The 17,813-nt window shown below is 34.7% G+C and overlaps 1 protein-coding gene across 5 annotated transcripts in view; it reads left to right on the top strand.

Moving 5' to 3' along the window:
- The first annotated feature begins 5,613 nt into the window (after window positions 1-5,613).
- Window positions 5,614-17,813, top strand: part of LOC149576030 (F-box/kelch-repeat protein At1g55270-like) — a 41,902-nt gene continuing 29,702 nt past the window's right edge. The window contains exons 1-4 of one of the 5 annotated variants that reach the window (XR_016361150.1): window positions 5,691-5,823; window positions 6,018-6,108; window positions 6,234-6,278; window positions 17,024-17,120. Coding sequence is in view for 4 of the 5 variants with exons in the window: in XM_089816160.1 (XP_089672286.1) it covers window positions 6,246-6,278 (33 nt within the window). In the remaining variant the exon portion in view is untranslated. Of the gene's footprint in view, window positions 5,876-6,017; window positions 6,109-6,233; window positions 6,279-17,023; window positions 17,121-17,813 lie in introns of those variants that run through there. The other 4 variants (XM_089816160.1, XM_089816159.1, XM_089816157.1 and 1 more) reach the window with 4 other exon arrangements.

Below are 17,813 nucleotides of genomic sequence, written 5' to 3'. Positions count from 1 at the left end.
TTGTCATCTATTTGTGATGTAAGATCTTTCCTTTGCAATGATTGAGAGTTGCTCCTTTTCTTTCTTGAGTTGTCCAATAGCTAATTCAGGATCCAAATTTTCTTTCTCAATAACCTTTTCTAGCCTATATACCTCCATTGCCTCTGATCTTTTCTCAAGATGTTAAACTTCTTATGTGAGAACCCAATGCTCTAATACCAATTGTTGGAAATATAAGGTAGGCTAGGTTACTAAGAGGGGAGAGATGAATTAGGAACCAATAAAACTTTAAATCACTTCACCAATTAATCCTTCATATTTTATTTTGATCTAATTGCATGCATGAAAGAATGAAAGCAATAAAACATTCATAACACTTTGACAGAAGATATGGTGACCCAAAAACCTTCCAAATAGAAAGTAAAATTGGGGTGGGGATGATACCCACAAGCTTTAGTATTGAAGCATAAAGTTAACCTGTTAAGGCTTACAATTGACCACTTCTAGTGATTTTCCATGTTAGGAGAAATAAGGACTGTATGCACTCATTTAGGAGATTTAACAAAAGATTGTTAAGTTTATCCAATTAAAGGATTTAACTAATACACTTGTTAGAATGAATCAGTGGCTGATCTCTGATTTGCAACTTTGATTTGTTGAATGAGATTCCTTGAATTGCAATGATCACCTTGCTATGATAGATAAATCTATATTGTCCCTTATACTACTTGTATCCTTCTTCTTCACACTCACACACTTCATATTACTTCTCCTTCTTATTATTAATAAGTATATTTACTTCTCCCATACTCTATCCATATAATCTTCTTCTCCTTTTTTTTGACATAAATACCAAAGGTGTATAATATCTACAAGATCATAGCAAAATGTGACAAGAAATTAGAATGTACCTTCAAAATTATTACCATAGTCCTATCTCGATTCTCTTGCAATACCTTACTTGCATGCAAAACTATTTGTACCTCTGCCAATAGTTCTATCATATGGTTAACTATGGAGAATTTATTATCATGGATGAATATCTTTGCATGTTCAATGTGCTTTTGCAACGCATCCATGTTTGGAAGAATCATGCCCTAAATTTTTGTAGATGTGATTTGCTAAATGAGATTCCTTGAATTGCAATGATCACCTTGCCATGATAGATAAATCTTTGTTGTCCCTTATACTATTTATAGCCTTCTTCAATTCACACTCATACACTTCATATTACTTCCCATTGACACACTTGGATATGATACAATGAGTTACATATATATCAATCCAAATAATTACTTACTGGAGTTGGCTACAATACCAGATTTATCATAATTCACAAATTCAACCCAATTGTTATAACTTTGGTTTTGAAGACAAACTCAATAATGTTCTAACACTCGACAAACACTGTCAACGCTCGACAAACTTTGGCACTCAGTTGAAGTTGAAGCTTGGTCCATACTGATCACTTCAAGTAGCTCAAACTCAGTCAACACTATGTGACTCAGTGAACACTAAGAAACTCGATAGATACAAAATCACTCGATTGATATTACATGACTCAATCAACACTAGATTTTCTTCGTTAACACTGCGAGCTTGGTAGACATAGAGAAGTTGGTCAACACTATAGAGCATGGTTAACACTAGATCTTCATCACTTCTACTAGATAGCTTTGTAGACTCTGCTAGGCTTGAGTGATACAATAAACTATCTCAACTGCTCAGTAAAACACTATGAAACTCAGTATGAACTACAATATGACTGTTTAGCTCGGGAGCAACTAAAACACTTTGTTAATAGTGCTGGATGAATGATAAGCTCGGTAGAAATTGTAGAGCTTGGTAGCAATGTAACCAACTAAGTGTTGAGTCACTAATAGATAAATTGACATTAATGTCAACAGTTCATATGCAAGTTGAACATTAGTCTTTTGGTTCTCAACGATCTTTCCTAGCTTGTAGGTTTCCATCTTTAAGATCTTTAACTCCCAAGTGGTTAGACTTCTACCAAGCGCACACTGCTCTGATATCAGTTCTTAGAAATCTAATAGGAAAAAAGTGAGATGGTGAGATGGGGGATCAGTGAGATGGGGGATCATTATCTATTAAACTTTTAGCACTTCATACATGAAACACATTTGACATCATCACATAAACCCTTATTTGAACATTTATATGATATCAATGCAATCATTCACATCAATAGTATTAGATCTACCTTCTAACTGCATGAATGAAAACTCATAAACACATAACACATCAACAAACAAATTTGGTAACATAAAAACCCTCTAAGTGAAGGTAAAATTGTAGTGGGGATGACACCCATAAAATCTTCACTACTGCAACAGTAAAGTTGTGTTTGTTAAGGTAAAAACATTTTGATCACTTTTGGTGATCTACCTTATGAGGGCTTGTCCCTATTAAAGGCTAAAAATGCTGCTAAGTTCTACCTTGATTAAAGGATTTTTCCATCACAACTAAGTGACTACTTTGTTAGGAGATTTACAAAAACCTATTAAAACTACTATGTTAAGAGATTTAAACCTTGAGAGACTTGTTAGAATGTTTAATACATAATCCTTTGGTATGCACTTACAATGTTGATATCAGATCTTCTTTGTGCAATATATTATCACCTTACTGTGATTGATCTTCTTTATCTCTACTTGAAACTGTTCATTACACTGTTCAGTCTCTTATGACTTTAACACTATGATTTGCCTTCAAGACTTCACATGCAAACAAACTCTTCATTCATATATACTCACTCACACGCAAACTGGGTCATAAACCCTCCTTAAATAGTTGTTTGGGAGAACCTTCTAGATCCTACCTTCTAGATCCCAATCAACGATCTAGTTTTATTTCTTTTGCCTCCTAGTCCTTGCAATTTTTTGATTAGTGGATTGCCTCACATAGGGATTAATGGTCTTCCTCTTGATGCGTAATCAACTCCTTGATTACCTCTTTGATATGTAAAATATGCTTCCAATTGGATAAAAATGGTTGACATAAGATTCTATGTCATTTGAAATAAATATGTGAAACCGTGTTACTTGACACTAACACCATATTGACACTCAACATAAAGTGTCTCGTCATGCTGTCCCTCGACCTTAACTACACTTGACATATACAAAATTACTTGACCTCTATATCAATCGGTGTCAACTATTGTCACTGATAAACTCAACAATCATTGGAGTACTCAGCAACCTTTGGCTTGTTCAACAGGAACTACCATTCAACACATAACTTGAAATATATACAAGTCTTCAATACTTGGCTCAACCTATATAGGATGACTCGGTGAAAATGATGATCAAACAACCCTCCCTTGTGAATAACTGAGTGTTTGACACTAATAGACAACATGACTTAGGGATCAACAATAAACAAGGGTAGATACCTACTTAGCACCATTTAGAGAGTTAGTTTGTATATACTTAGCTTTATTTTATTAGTTTTTAGCATATTGTTTGCATTAGAAGAACCCTCACTAAGGAGATGTAATACTATTAATACATGGGTGTAATATGTATTCAAGGCCGATATTTTGGTGCAATAATAAATTCTATTGGTGTTCTCATTCTGAGTGTAGTAAATCCTGTTAGGGTGTGTTATTTTTATGAATTTATGTTCATGACTAGTAATGAAGCCAATGATTTTATTGCATTACGATAATTGTGCAGTCTTTTAGTTATGATGTTTTCCTTATGTCAACAAGTTTCACTATTGTGATGAATTGGAGAAAGGATCACTATTATTCATGCATAACATTTTGTCTCGTGTGCACGCACTTTTTGTGGCTGCATGATTTGATGAATCGTGAAATATCTCTCAATTTTTATTAAAGTTCCCATCGATAGTTATATCAGTGGAGTTGAGGAAGAGCTGCTCCTAATTTCATTGGTTTCTTACCAGGTCCTCTTGATAATTTAATTCACAAACGTGGTGTTATTTTGACTTATGCCTGTTAGGAATTTTTCGTTCAATAATTTGCTCTAATCTCTCGTTACTCTATCTTCGTTATTTTCTTTTCAAACATGTGGCTAAAATAAGAATTTATATAGGTGCATTGATTAGAAATTACATTCATTATAAAACAAAAAAATACAAAATACATTGGTTTAGTGCTTATGTTTCCTCAAAGTTGTGCATAGTTGACAGATACCAGCAAGGGCCTCCTTGTGAACATTCACATTTATCTTCAATTGAGTTACCCAGTAGGTTGAAATGCTCAACAATAACACTTACACATACTTTCACTAGCAACTATTACACTGTTGCCTTATCCTTTACTATATCTAGAAAAATCCATTATCAATTATTTTTTTTTAGGGCCCATTTGGTTGTTGGCATAGGAATTGAAAATTAGAATAGAAAAATAGAATGAGAATGAGAATAGAAAAGTGCAATTCTAGTTCTGTTTGATTCACTTGGAATTTGATTAACGCTATGTTAATCCATTGTTTGGTTGTACAAAAATGGAATAGGAATAAGATTAACTTTTGTATTTTAAAAAACATTTCCCTTAATTTATTTGTTTTAATTTATTATTTTTTGGTTAATTTTTTCAATAATGATAAAAAGGTTAATTAATTTTAATTTTAATTTTATTCATTGGAGTTAATGAGATATATAATTTATTTCATTTAAAAAAAAAGATATAATAATAATAATGTTATTAAAAAAATTGTTAAAATTAAATTAAATAACATTAAATTTTTTTTAAAAATTTAAAATCAGATTAGGAATAGGAATGGCCTATTCCAATAGCAGATTTTTTTTTGGCATAGACACATGCTCATTTTAGGGGAAAAATGGAATATGTCTTCCTATTCCCAATTTCGATTGAGTGTACTAAACAACGAATATACAACATATTTTGATTTTCTCTTCCTATTCCAGTCCTATTCTAGCAACCAAACGAGCCCTTAAATTATTGACTAAACTAAAAATCCTCGATAGAGAATGGACCTACTCATGAAGTTGAAAGGTTCTTAAAGAGCCTACCAATAATCAACCCTTGGCTAGTGAAGGCTATGACATCATAGGGGACAAAACCAAGATTGTGTTCTCAATTAATCTCATACAATGAATACTCCCCACTCATGTATTGAATAGCTGAAAAGACTTAATGAATAAAAGATCTTCCATACAAGATAAATAAATAAATTTAAAAACTATTACAAAATCTAATGATCATTTTAAAAGACTTTTTAAAATTTATTTTGAACTTATCCTTCACAATTATGTAGGGGTACAATTGTTAATAATAGATATAATAATGAGGGGCCAGGGTACCCTCATGGCAGGACAAGCTCCACTGGCCGTTGTATTAGTTATTGAAGAACAGGAGGATTACCGCTAAAATAACAGTTTGTTTTTTCTTTCCCTGCATACAGAGGACGATAAACCGTCAACAAAGTCGCTTACTTAAACTCTGATAAATTTTGCCCCTTTAACTAAAATATTAGATGAATCAAATAAACCCCCATCAATTTTCTAACTACCCAACACCGCCCATTTCAACTACAACACAACTTTAAAGACGACAACATTGTTGTCGTCCATAGCTGTTGAAACTTCTCTTTTATATACGTTGCCAAATCCCACTATTTCACCGTTCGCATCAACAGCTCTCCACCTTTCTAACAGCTAGTTGTTGTTATTTCTCTAGCATCCTTCCTCCCACGGAGTACACTGCCTTTTTATGACAACCTGCATTTTTGCTAAAAGAGCAAGTTTAGTTCACCTGCCACTCTGCACAACTTTTTCAAGGCCCCGTTTATGTTCAGATCTAATCTCAATTGCCATTCTTCGATTTTTTACCAGGTGCCCAACACCTTAGATGATTATCAATCCTTCTTATTTCACTTACATTCAGGTCTTCGGCCAGTCAATTTGATCTACATTCTTGCTACTTTTCAGATGCCCAACTCTTATTTTCTCTAGTAGTTATATCTTTTGGGCTATTCTTTAGATATCCAATATTAAGTTTCCTGTATTTCAAATCTATGTTTTGGCAGCCATCCATGACTTCATTTTTCTACTTGTAGGGGTCTCATTTCATACACACTGACCAGTTTCAAGAATGAAGAAACTGTCAGTAAACTAAAGGTTTGTAAGCGGCGCTTTTGTTCTCTAAAATTACTTGATTCTTCAGTGTACAAATAATAAAATTGTTTGAGTTTAGGTAGCTTGGAATGCTGCACATTGACTAATCACTGGTCAAAATTTTTCAGGTGTGAAATGTTATGACAATGCACAGGCGGGTGAGACCTGTTCAGGTGCGTTTTCCCTTTGTTTTTTCTTGAAATATAATGATGTTAGCGCTAAACACATACTAAAACCACCGAAGTACTTGAGAGTTATATTGTGTAAAACTAAATTAAAATCAGTATAGGTTCATAGCTTCTTATATGTTATGGTAGAGTTAGTGCGACTTCCCCTGTCAAATCAAAATGCACCAAAACTATTAACAGTCATTAGCAATGCTAGATCCAGGTATATAACCTGTCCCACTAAAGATGCACCTGGGGTTTCCTTTATTATCATTTTTAGCACATTAACGGGTCAGGCGACGGCGACTTTTAAAGAGTAAATTCTGTTGAGAATGGGCGGGTTGCAGCCGTACAATATTGCGGAGAAAACTTTGCTGCCAGTGGCGGGTTGTAGCTGTTACTGCTGCAGTAAAGCTGTTGGTAATAGTGGGTTGTACCTCTTTATTTGTACGCACATTCTTTAAACGAAAGTAAAAAAACGAAAGGTTTTAGTATACATTATCAATTTTTTGAAAGTTTACAACAGTGTGTGTACACTGTAAGCCAACTGAAAGAACCAAATACTAGATCACACCCTCTTCACGGAAAGGGAGTTTATGATAATCAATACAATGGTAACACTTACAGTGTACGGTATAGATAACAGTGATGAACAAAACTGTATCACGAAGGATAGAGCGATCATAGACGGACAGCACATTAACTCACATAAAAGGACTGAAATAAACATACTCCATGAATAAAATTATTGGAATAATTGATATCTTAGCCTGCAGTGGGCTTCATAAATCAAATAATTGATACAGTAGATGACATTGTCTGCATGGCCAGTGTTAAATTTGCTCTACATGAACCAAAAGAGAGTTAATCGTGAGTCATCATGCCAATGTTATCTGACCCAATTCATTGCTGCTTTTCATTATAAATGTCATTAGATGCGACCATGACAAGGCCACATTATTTCTGAACCTAGCGAAATTTAGTTTGCACGGAATAATGCATGCTGGAGTCGAATGTGTGTTATCAACCAAAATCAATAAACTGATGAACAACTGAAAGTAAACTACATATCTAAAATGGTATACCTGATACATTTTTCTTATCTATTTTCCACCATTTTCAAGCATTTGAGGGAACATTGAAAACAAACTGTACCACTGTTACAAACTTACAACTATTGGTGCAAAGTATTCAGCCAAAAAGTAACAGTTTCCTGTGAAACTATGAGTGCCAATTCAGTCCGGCTAACCTCCAAGGGCATAAAGCACTATGGACACTACATTTGTCCAAGGTTTAGTCCTCCATGGCTGTCATGACCAGTCCAAGGCTTCCAAGACATCTTCACTGCAATTCTAATATCCCTTTTAGATTCTGCTTTTTCCATGTAGGATGGTAGATTCCTTGTAATCTCCCAGGACACCTAAGATGCTTTGTAAACTTTTCATCTACATTTTTATAATTTTAACGTCCCATGGCACATATAATGCCTGTATTTCCTATGTCATCTGAAATTCTTATAATAAGATATTCTGAAGTTTCTCCATTTTCAGCTCTATGGAAAAGATTCTTTGTACCTTATACAAGATTCTCATAAAATAATTTTTATTATTGTCTTCTGATTTACACTTTTTTTTTTCTAATACATTGTGCTTTGCACTAAATCAAATGTAAGATCATTGCAATGGCATTTCCCACACTATAGCCCTATTCTGGGTTAGACGCATGACTTAGATCAATGCTCTGTTGCTTCCTCTGAATATGTTGATCAAGTACTTAAAAAATAACAATGCACATGTAATTTGAGTTATTCATTTTGGTTTTATATGTGTCAGGGTTTGTCCTCTCAACTTGTTGGTGTGAACTGAAAGATCACTTTCTTTAAGAGTAGCATAAAGATAATATTGAACTCCAATGTATTTAATATTTTATAGCCACATATTCAGACCTGTTCCAGATGAATTAGCTTTAGATCAAAATTCAATTCTTAACAAGTAAACAGTCACCATTAACTTAAAAAATGTTTAGAGAATCTGCTATCTTTAAACCCTTTAGGCTTTAGTTTGTAATTTTGAGGTTTTTTAAGGCACAGGACTAAACAACAGTATGGTCAATTAGAAATATATTGATGCTATTCCTCTGGACATTGTTTAGCTTTAATGCTTCAGAAATGGGATACATGCAGATTAGAATTAAGAATTATGTGTTTGGACTCTTATTTTGTAGAATTGTATTCAATTTATGAGTTGATAGCCTTAAGTAATGTTGAGACATTGGGAAACAACACCTTGTAAAGCAAAAAAGAAAACAAATTGGCCAAGGAAGTGTTTCCTTTACTGTATGATTTAAGTAAAATGAAATGTTCCCATAGAACATTTTCCTAACAGAATGGTTCATAATATAGATGCAGCTCTGAGACAAATGCTCATTTTATTTGATTTCTACCTGGATTGGATAGGGAGGGGGAATTGGGGCTAAGTAACCATCTTATTTGTAAGGGATTGTGGTAGATACTAGACTAACTTGTGATGCATTTGCAAGTTGATTTTAACTTTTTTGTGTTGATCAGCCTCAATTTATATGTTGTATGAATTTTATTATTTTAATTTAAACTTGTTCTGATCCAGCCAGTACATAATCCCCATGCCTGCCCTGCTGTTTGGGATGCCCAAGGGGAGCTGATGGGGGTTTTCTGATTCCCATCTCTTGTGGTTGCTGTTTATAAAAAGATGTACTGGTAATGTATGATATTTGATGTATCACATGGATGTTTCCCTTTCATTTAAGCAGATCAGAGGCATTCTATCGTCATAGGATGTCCCATGATAATTGTGAGGATATACAGACATCTCCAATGGATACCACTACAATAGCAGTTCATTAATATCATATTTATTTTAAAAAATACACCTTAATCTAATGGAGGATCAATACACGACTCTGATTATTGAGCTTCATGATAAATGCTTGTAATCGAAGATACCAGATAACATAATTAGATTGTAATTGCCTGATCCCCACTCTTTTGTGTTGCTGTTTATATTGGGACATCACCAGAATGCACCTATGATGTTGGATGTTCCCCTAGACATGCCTCTTTCATTTAAATAGTTCAGAGTGAAGGTTTGCAGCTACACCAAAACCCACAGATGTTAGTAAACTTCCAAACCTGGCTTCTTATCCTTGAGTGGGTAGTTATTATCGAGATCCTGGGGTGGCAGTTAATCCATGACATCAATACCGTGAAGTGTGGCAGTTAGTCGAATACCCTCCCTCCAACATAACTCGGGAGAATTGAGCCTAGATTGAGGCTCTGACACCACATGAATGTTTGTTATTACTCCAAAACCCAGAGATGCTGTTGTTAGCCCAACACAGGGACATCCTATCTTCCTGTGATGCTTTCTCATCACGTCATGTCTGTTGATGATTGCAGGGATATATAGGTATCCTTGATGGTTTTCCCTATGAAAAGCATTAAAAAAGCAGTAAAAACCATACTTACTCTACCCTGGGGGACAAATTTCCAGGTGGTGGCACAAAGGGGCCTCAATTTCGGGACAGTAACTGGGGATGGGGGCAGGGGTGTATACCATATACTATAAATGTGGCATTTAAAAATGCTAGTTATGAAAAGATGTATAACAATATAATACATAAAGATCTAAAACAGTAACTGTAAAATAGTAAATTAGAATTACTAAATACTTGAACACTGAACAATAAAATTTTAAATAGTTGAATCAGCAAATGGAAGAGTTCTATTATATAATAGATAACTAAAGTATTAGTATCTAATCATTATGATGATTACATTTAGTAGCATTATATCAAAATAAGTACAAACTACAAAAGAAAAATGCCGAGGCCCAAAATGTAGTGAAGGAGGCCTCTAATCTTCCCTTGGGAGGTCGGCAAACTCATCATCACCGGAACTATCACTCTCTCCAAGGTCAAGAGCCACAAAAGGAGCACTTTGAATGGAAAAAATGAATAGAAATGAAGTTTGATATTGTTTTGAAGGAATTTATCGCAAGAGATGGGCCCCATGTACTCCTAGGGCAAGAATAGAACTCATAAAACAAATATATTTTAAATGTAATACATATTTCTGCTGTGACGGGGGATGCTTGGGTGTCCCTGAGGAGTCGAGGGATGTTGTTGCGTCCCCCTATCTCCTCTGGGGACGCTGGGATGTTGCCGAGTTTCAGGTGGATGATGGTGATTTGGGTGTTACCACTAGGGATTCTGAAATGTCGTCCCCATGTCCCGGGTGCAGCTTGTTCCGGGAATGCTGGGGATTTTGGCGGCCGGGGCACAAAAATATATTTATTTGGAAAAAATTATATGTTGAGGGCCTTTACATCGTGATTTCAATTGATGTGCATGCTGCCCACTGCAATTAATAATTTTCTTTTTCACACATTGATTTTCATTGTTTCAATTTTCACTATGTGCCTTTGTACTGGCAATTGAAGATGTCAGATGGATAATTAGATTGAAGCTGTGGCTTGGATCATTGATCAGCTTGCATATATGTAGCAGTTATTCCCAAAGTCTGGGATTTGTTCTAGAGGCTCCCAAAATCCGTCTCACCATCCTTGAAAGTTTGAAACTTATGGGAACACTGGATCTAGCAGTGGAAAGTGCACACTGAAAAATGAACTCTTCTAAGAAAGCCTCAGCTGTCAATAAGTGCAGACGTCGTCTCATACTAAATACTCAGGAAATATGTAGGCAATATTGGAAGGCAATAAGTAAGAAAATGTGCAGAGCTAGCTTGTAAAGCAAATAAATAGACATGAGCATGAAGAAAATGAAATTGTGTAGAGCAAAGGAATAGTTACACAGGGCTACTTAGTGGGTGCATTAACCTCCCTATTTGATTTGAATAGTCCTTCCATGAAATTCGGTGTCACAAGTGAAGCCAAAAAGGATACAGAAGACCTGATGAACCATTACAGTGGATGCTGAAGACTTGGTGTGTGCTGTTAGTGTTCTTCTGTTGTTGGGTTAAAGTCATGTCTTTGTGAATAAGTCCCATTCAATAAGGTCCTTTATCAAGTGGTTCCTACAAGTGTTAATTGGAAGAATAAACTGTAAATTTGAGCTCAAGGGTACAGATTGTGATGAATTGTTTTTAGAAAAAGTCTCCGGGGTAAGCTATATATATACACAAATTAGATCTAAGACGTATACTGCAATCAGGCTACTTGGTTGGTCGGGCTGAATGAACCAGACAGAGTCGGCCATGATCAAGTAAGTCAGTCAAGCTTGGCCAGAACAGATTATGTCTGGGAAAAACTCAAATTTTACTAGATGGGACATGGGGACCTATGGAGGGTGCTAAAGGATGCTAGCTAGGGGCAACAATGAAGGCAGGGATAAGGGAAGCACGAGATGGCCTTGGCAAGATCATTGCAGCCTGTCCACTTGGTTGGAATGTTCCTGTGTTGACAAGTCCTCAACAATATAAATTATTAGTAAAGCATTTGTTAATGTGTAATTACCTTTAGAGACTTGTGTGAAAAGGGCTTGTCTGTTAAATCGTTTTAGTTTGGTGTTTTCAAACAAATATTTACAAAACATAGAGAATCAGGTGTAGATCTTTTGTAGTAATCCGTAGATGTAAAATTTTATTGCTACAATCTAATTTTATATGAAAGAATTAACTGTGATTTGAATAGAATAGACTAATTAATTCCAGACAAGATTTCTTGAGTAACCAGATGTTCCTGGTAAATGTCGAGTATTCCTATTCTTAATCAAAACACTTTCGCATAGGAAATAATTTTGTAGAAGAATAGTGATTTTCTTTTTTTATTTAGCTCAAATTAAACAACTTAAGGTTTGAAAATTTTGAAAGTTTTCTTAATGTTTTGAAATCTAGGTCAGATCTATTTTACCATTTGAATTATTTGATCTACCAATTTTGGTTCTTATTGTTTCTTTGACATAGGAATTGATATGATATAAGTTAAAGCTAAATATATTCCAAAGAATTTTCCGAGGCATTCCATATTGACATATACAGGATTATTTATTGTACGCTACTGTGATACTAGTGTTGTTAAATGAAACTTAGAAATAACACAATTGTGACATTGCACGTGATAGAAGATATTAATAGTTATAACACCAAATGATTTTCATTAGATCATAAAATACAAAGAAAAACATTTGTACACCAAACATATTTCATCAAACAGAAATCAGTGTCCCACTCTTGGTAGTGAGGATATTAATACCCCAAACTCCAAATGATTTTCATTAGATCATAAAATGCTAATAAGAAAATAAAAAATATTGTATACAAAACGTATCTCATCAAACAGAAATCAGTGTCCCACTCTTGATAGTGAGGATTATTATGCAAAATGCATTCAGTGCAATAAATATTCTTTTCACTTTGGGGATCAAATTGCTAGAGGGTGCCATAACAAACAAAAACGCACTCTTGATGCATGCTCCTATGCCCTTAGCACAAATCTTTGTGAAGCAACAAGATGTTTGTTTTTCTTCATATTATTTCTTTGGCTGAATTCACAAATGACAAAGATGCTGAGACACTGCCATTCTTTTCACTTGGGGAATAAATTGTCAGGGGACACCATAAAGATTAGAAACCACTGGCTTGCTGTGAATATACAGAATAGAAACATTTTGGAATATAAAATGAATCCTTTTCTCCTTACTAATGGTGGATATGCTAAACACTGCCGCTCTTCTTCCTTCCTTTATTTTTAGGGTTAGTTTGCAGTGGATTCCAATAAAAAACATCTGCCATTCAGAATTCTTATCTGGGGATTTTATTCCCTTACCTTGTAGTTTTTGTTATCTCACTCTTTTAAGTTACCAACTGAATGTGTTTGATGGTGTTACCTCTAACATGTAGAAGGTAGAGGTCAGTAAATGCTTGTTCATGTTCCCATTTTGATAACAGCTAAAGTTTTGCGAGTTTATACTGGCTCTGCTTAAGTGCAAACTTATGCCGAACTTCAGCCGAATTTTATTGTTGTCGAACACGAACACAACCCTGGACCTTGTGACTTTGGCTTCTGTATTGGATGTGGGTTCACCCAACTGATGGAAAATGATGGGCATGAAAAGAACAGTATCCGAGAGTCAGATCAAAGATTTTGAATTTCTATTACCACAGAGTAATTATGCAACTAACATTCTACTAGTTAACCAAGCAACCTGAAAGCAAAATATTTATGTCAAAATAAACTAATATCCCGAGGAAAAACTTGATAACTGATAGACTTATCTACAAAGAGTATCTACTAGTCAATAGGTTACAGAGAGTATCTACTAGTCAATAGATTAGATACTCTCTGTAGAGAAGTCTGTTAGATTAGATAATAGCGCTATTGACATGGAGCATCTACTAATCAATTGAGTAGCCCTGGAGCAATATTATGCCCAAACAAATTAACCAAGATACTGAGAAAAAAACAGTCCAAATGATCCTGATTTATCTACTCAAATCACTATCATAAGCTGATAAGGAGGAATTGTTTTTTGGAAGATTTCAAGGACTGATCATTGTCAAGGATTATGCTTTAATCTGAATTATAGTTTTGACTTTTAAATCATGGGATAACACACTAGTTATGTACTTCATGTTTGATGGATTGCAATTTGAACTGGACAGAAATGAAGACTAAGAAGAACTAAAATTTTAATCTCTGTCTTGAAACTGGCATTCTTTATTTGAATCTACTTATTCTATAGCTTTAGAATGCCAAACTTGAAATCTTACTAGAAATAGTGGATGAAGGGTTCCTCTTGAGAATTGAAGAATCATCCTTCAGATGGGTGACATGTCCATGGAAGCAGAAGTGAACTGCCAAATCAGAACATATAGCCTGGAATACAAAAAATGACTGTTTGAGTTAGGATATTTTCGTGCTGACTTAATGTGGTATAAAATTTGACTCCTTGACCATTGCTTGGAATTCGGATTTCAGATGTGTTTGAAAGCTCAGAGCATGAACTAGTTTTTATGCTCTAAAAAATAGCTTCAGATCCTTTGACAGTAGTAGACAAATTGCCATGGCCAAATTATACTATGAAGCCTTGAAGGACCATGAAAAATGCAAAATAAGGAAACATAGAGAATATTGAAAACTTTAATTTGTAGAAGCCACCTGTTGGTTTACAAAACTGCAGATTGGAAATCCAAGAGCCTGCCACTTCTCCAATAGGATTCCGCAATCAGTTTTGGCCAACGAACGAGAATCACCTTGATTCCCCTACACTTTAGGCTCCGCTACACCTAGGCGAGTAAACTTTCTCCTCAAATCTGATCACTTGGTTCAGAGCTTTTCTAAAGCAAATTTAAGCTTTGGAGTTCTCCAGCTGGCAAGGTCCTTGAACTCGATGAAATTGAAACTGAATGCTGAGTACTTGAAATAATTGAATGTTTTGTATAAGGTTTGTTAATAATGAATTTGATGCTTGTAGGAAGAAATATATAGATTTTTTGACTTCAATAATAGAAAGACCAGTGCCTCTGCTCATCCGAGCAATAGAGTCAACTTTAGTGAATTTTCACGTACAACTTCATAAAGTTCTTATGCACTTGAATTGTCAACAAGTTAATAATCAAGATGCGATGGACCAAATATTATGCAATCTTAAATTAGTCTAGATTGAGCTTTAACTCCTCTGGTAGGGAGACAAATTGGACACAAATATGGAAACAATTTAATATTTCACAATATCTGTGATGATCACATTGAAGATGCCAAATGACCATGTCCACTTATCTGACATTTAAATTGTATACAGAATTCCAAGAAATAATTACAAAGAACGATTCATCTGTAGTTTAAATCTCCATGCCATTTAGAAATGAACAAAGGACTTTTTATTTTATTATTAAAATAAAATAGTTGAATTTATATTACAAAGTCATATTAAACTCCTTATCCCTCCATACAAGTAATATAAAATGCTTTTTTTCAGAATATGAATGTCTTTCGAATTTGTGTTCTTCTTCAAAAATGAAATAAGTTTTATATCTATTCCTTTGTAAGCTACGACTTTTCAAATTAAAAGTCATGTCCTATATTAGTCTTCTCTAAGTTATATCGACACCTCTTTAGTCATATTATTTTAATAAATTTAACTTACTTTAGATTAATGATGATTTGAATAAGGTATTCATCGGTTCGTAATTCCATATATCTTTGCCGGCCTTTTATTATAACTTCCTTATTTGTCCTCGAAGCCTATTAATCCTTTACTCAACACACTTAAGATAATTATATTCTGGCAATGATTAAATAACACATATTTTGTTTTGTTCAAAATTCACATTGGCCTTCGTCGATATCTTTTGAACATGAATATTTCTTTTCCTTGGTTTATCTGGTATTTAGTTGGATTATTCTCGTTGTTGATGAAATGGCCCGAAACAAGACTACACTCCTCCGTAAATGCCAAAAGATTGATCCTAGAATTCTTCCGTAAACACACTCGACATACCTCTGAAGACACTCTATTTTTGTTCTGAATTTCCAATATTCTGAGCCGTGGAAAGGCACACCACTGGTGACTTTAAAGAACAATGAAAACTTCATAAAAATTGGCGTATACTATCACTGATTGGGATAAGTATTACGCCAATTTTCATGAAGTTTTCATTGTTCTTTAAAGTTACTAGTGGTGTGTCTTTCCACGGCTCAGAATATTGGAAATTCAGAACAAACATAGTGAGTCTTCAGAGGCATATTGAGTGTGTTTGCGGAAGAGTTCTAGGATTGATCTTTTGGCATTTACAGAGGAGTGTAGTCTTGTTTCGGGCCATTTCATCAACAACGAGAATAATCCAACTAAATGCCAGATAAACCAAGGAAAAAAATATTCATATTCAAAAGATATCGACGAAGGCCAATGCCATCACTGATTGGGGTAATAGTTTGCCGATTCTAATGATTGGGTTCACAATATTTCTGAAGCATGAATTTACTTTCATCAATTTCTTCAAACCGACTCAATCTAGATGTGCATTGCTCAAAATAATTGGCCAGGCTTCTGAAAATTTCTAATGCTCATATATTTTATATTCCATGCTTCTGATATCTAACGACTTTCATTCTCTATTATGTCATTGATTCCGGTAAGAATTACAGAGTCGAATAAAATTTTGTGTTAACGTCTTTGATTGATCTCCCGTCTTCATTCTGGGTTGTGGTCGCATTGCTCTGCCTGTGGCAAAGAGATTATCTTGGGCACGATGAAGATAACTTGAAAGTGAGATATTTATTGATGAGATGACCTTGGACCCTTTCCGACGTGATCAAATGGTAAATGAGGAAGATTTGGAATAAAATCCTTTAGAAACTTACCAATAGCTGAGAGCATCTAGAAATTTTCTCTTCTAACCTGAAGTAGTTCTGTATCATAGTGATAATGTCCATCTGATTTAATGTCATCTGTTCGAGGGTGATATATCTTTGTATGTGTTTATTTCCATTTCTCATAGAAAGGCTGCTTGATCTTTGGTTGTTTTTTAGCCATCATCAAATTATATACCAGGTTTCATCTCTGTTTTATAAAGCATTAGATTTCATATGCAACTCTAGATTGTCTGTAACTCTCCTGTGAATTATACTATCTTTCTATTTCTTCAATTACTCTCTCTCTCTCTCACTTCTTACCTTTAAGTAGATTTATAAATCAACATTTATGGCTGTAAGAACCTTCACAATTGACTGATGTAAATGTCATGTTGGTAACTCCAGATTTGCATCAACACTTGCAAAGGCTTTTCCACTTACAAAGGCTTTTCCACTTGGCTCACGCTGAAGGTTGATCATTTCCAACTTTCTAGAGAGATCTGTGTAACACTTTTGAAGTTCATGTGCATCTGCTGATGGAAAACCTGAATTGACTGAGCCCAGCACCAATGATTAGAACAGATGCTCTATCATCAAATATTCTTAGCACTATTATGAGATGAAGTATAGGATAGAAAGCTTAGAAAATTCACTTAAATGGAGGCTCAAAACCTTGGAAGTTTGGGCTCCATTAGTGGCTCTTATTGGACATGTGCCCCTTGCGGGCATAATGAGATTCCAGCTATCTCTGGAAGAGTAGACCAAGCATCCATGCTTTGCATGATGTAAGGCGAAATTGGGCGGCCCTCGGCCCCCCAAAAATGAACATTGCTTCTTAACTCTATCCAACACTTTGTTATGATCATGTAACAACTTGAATCTCCTGAATATGATGTCATCATTTGTATGAACAACACTTATTGTTTTATCAACATAGTCTGACTCTTATTCAGCCTTCAAGGAGTCAATAGGTGCACTGTAACCCTTGCTAACAAAAGATCTCCATGCATTTGATCAACTTTAAAAATAGCTAGATGAAGCTCTTTTGCTTGGATGTCTTCATGTACACAATCTGCCCTATCTACATATTCAAGACATTGTTTATCTCCATAAAAAGATTTCGAAGACAATACATATTTGGGACATGTTACCTCTCCCCCATTAAGAGTTTGATTAGATAGAACACTTGAAATTT

The sequence above is a fragment of the Cupressus sempervirens genome, chromosome 1 (genome assembly GCF_028749045.1).
Source record: "Cupressus sempervirens isolate cs-2001-9-10 chromosome 1, ASM2874904v1, whole genome shotgun sequence".
In the NCBI taxonomy this organism is placed as follows: Eukaryota; Viridiplantae; Streptophyta; class Pinopsida; order Cupressales; family Cupressaceae; genus Cupressus; species Cupressus sempervirens.
Note: the sequence above shows the minus strand (reverse complement) of the source record. Positions and strands in the feature narration are given on the sequence as shown.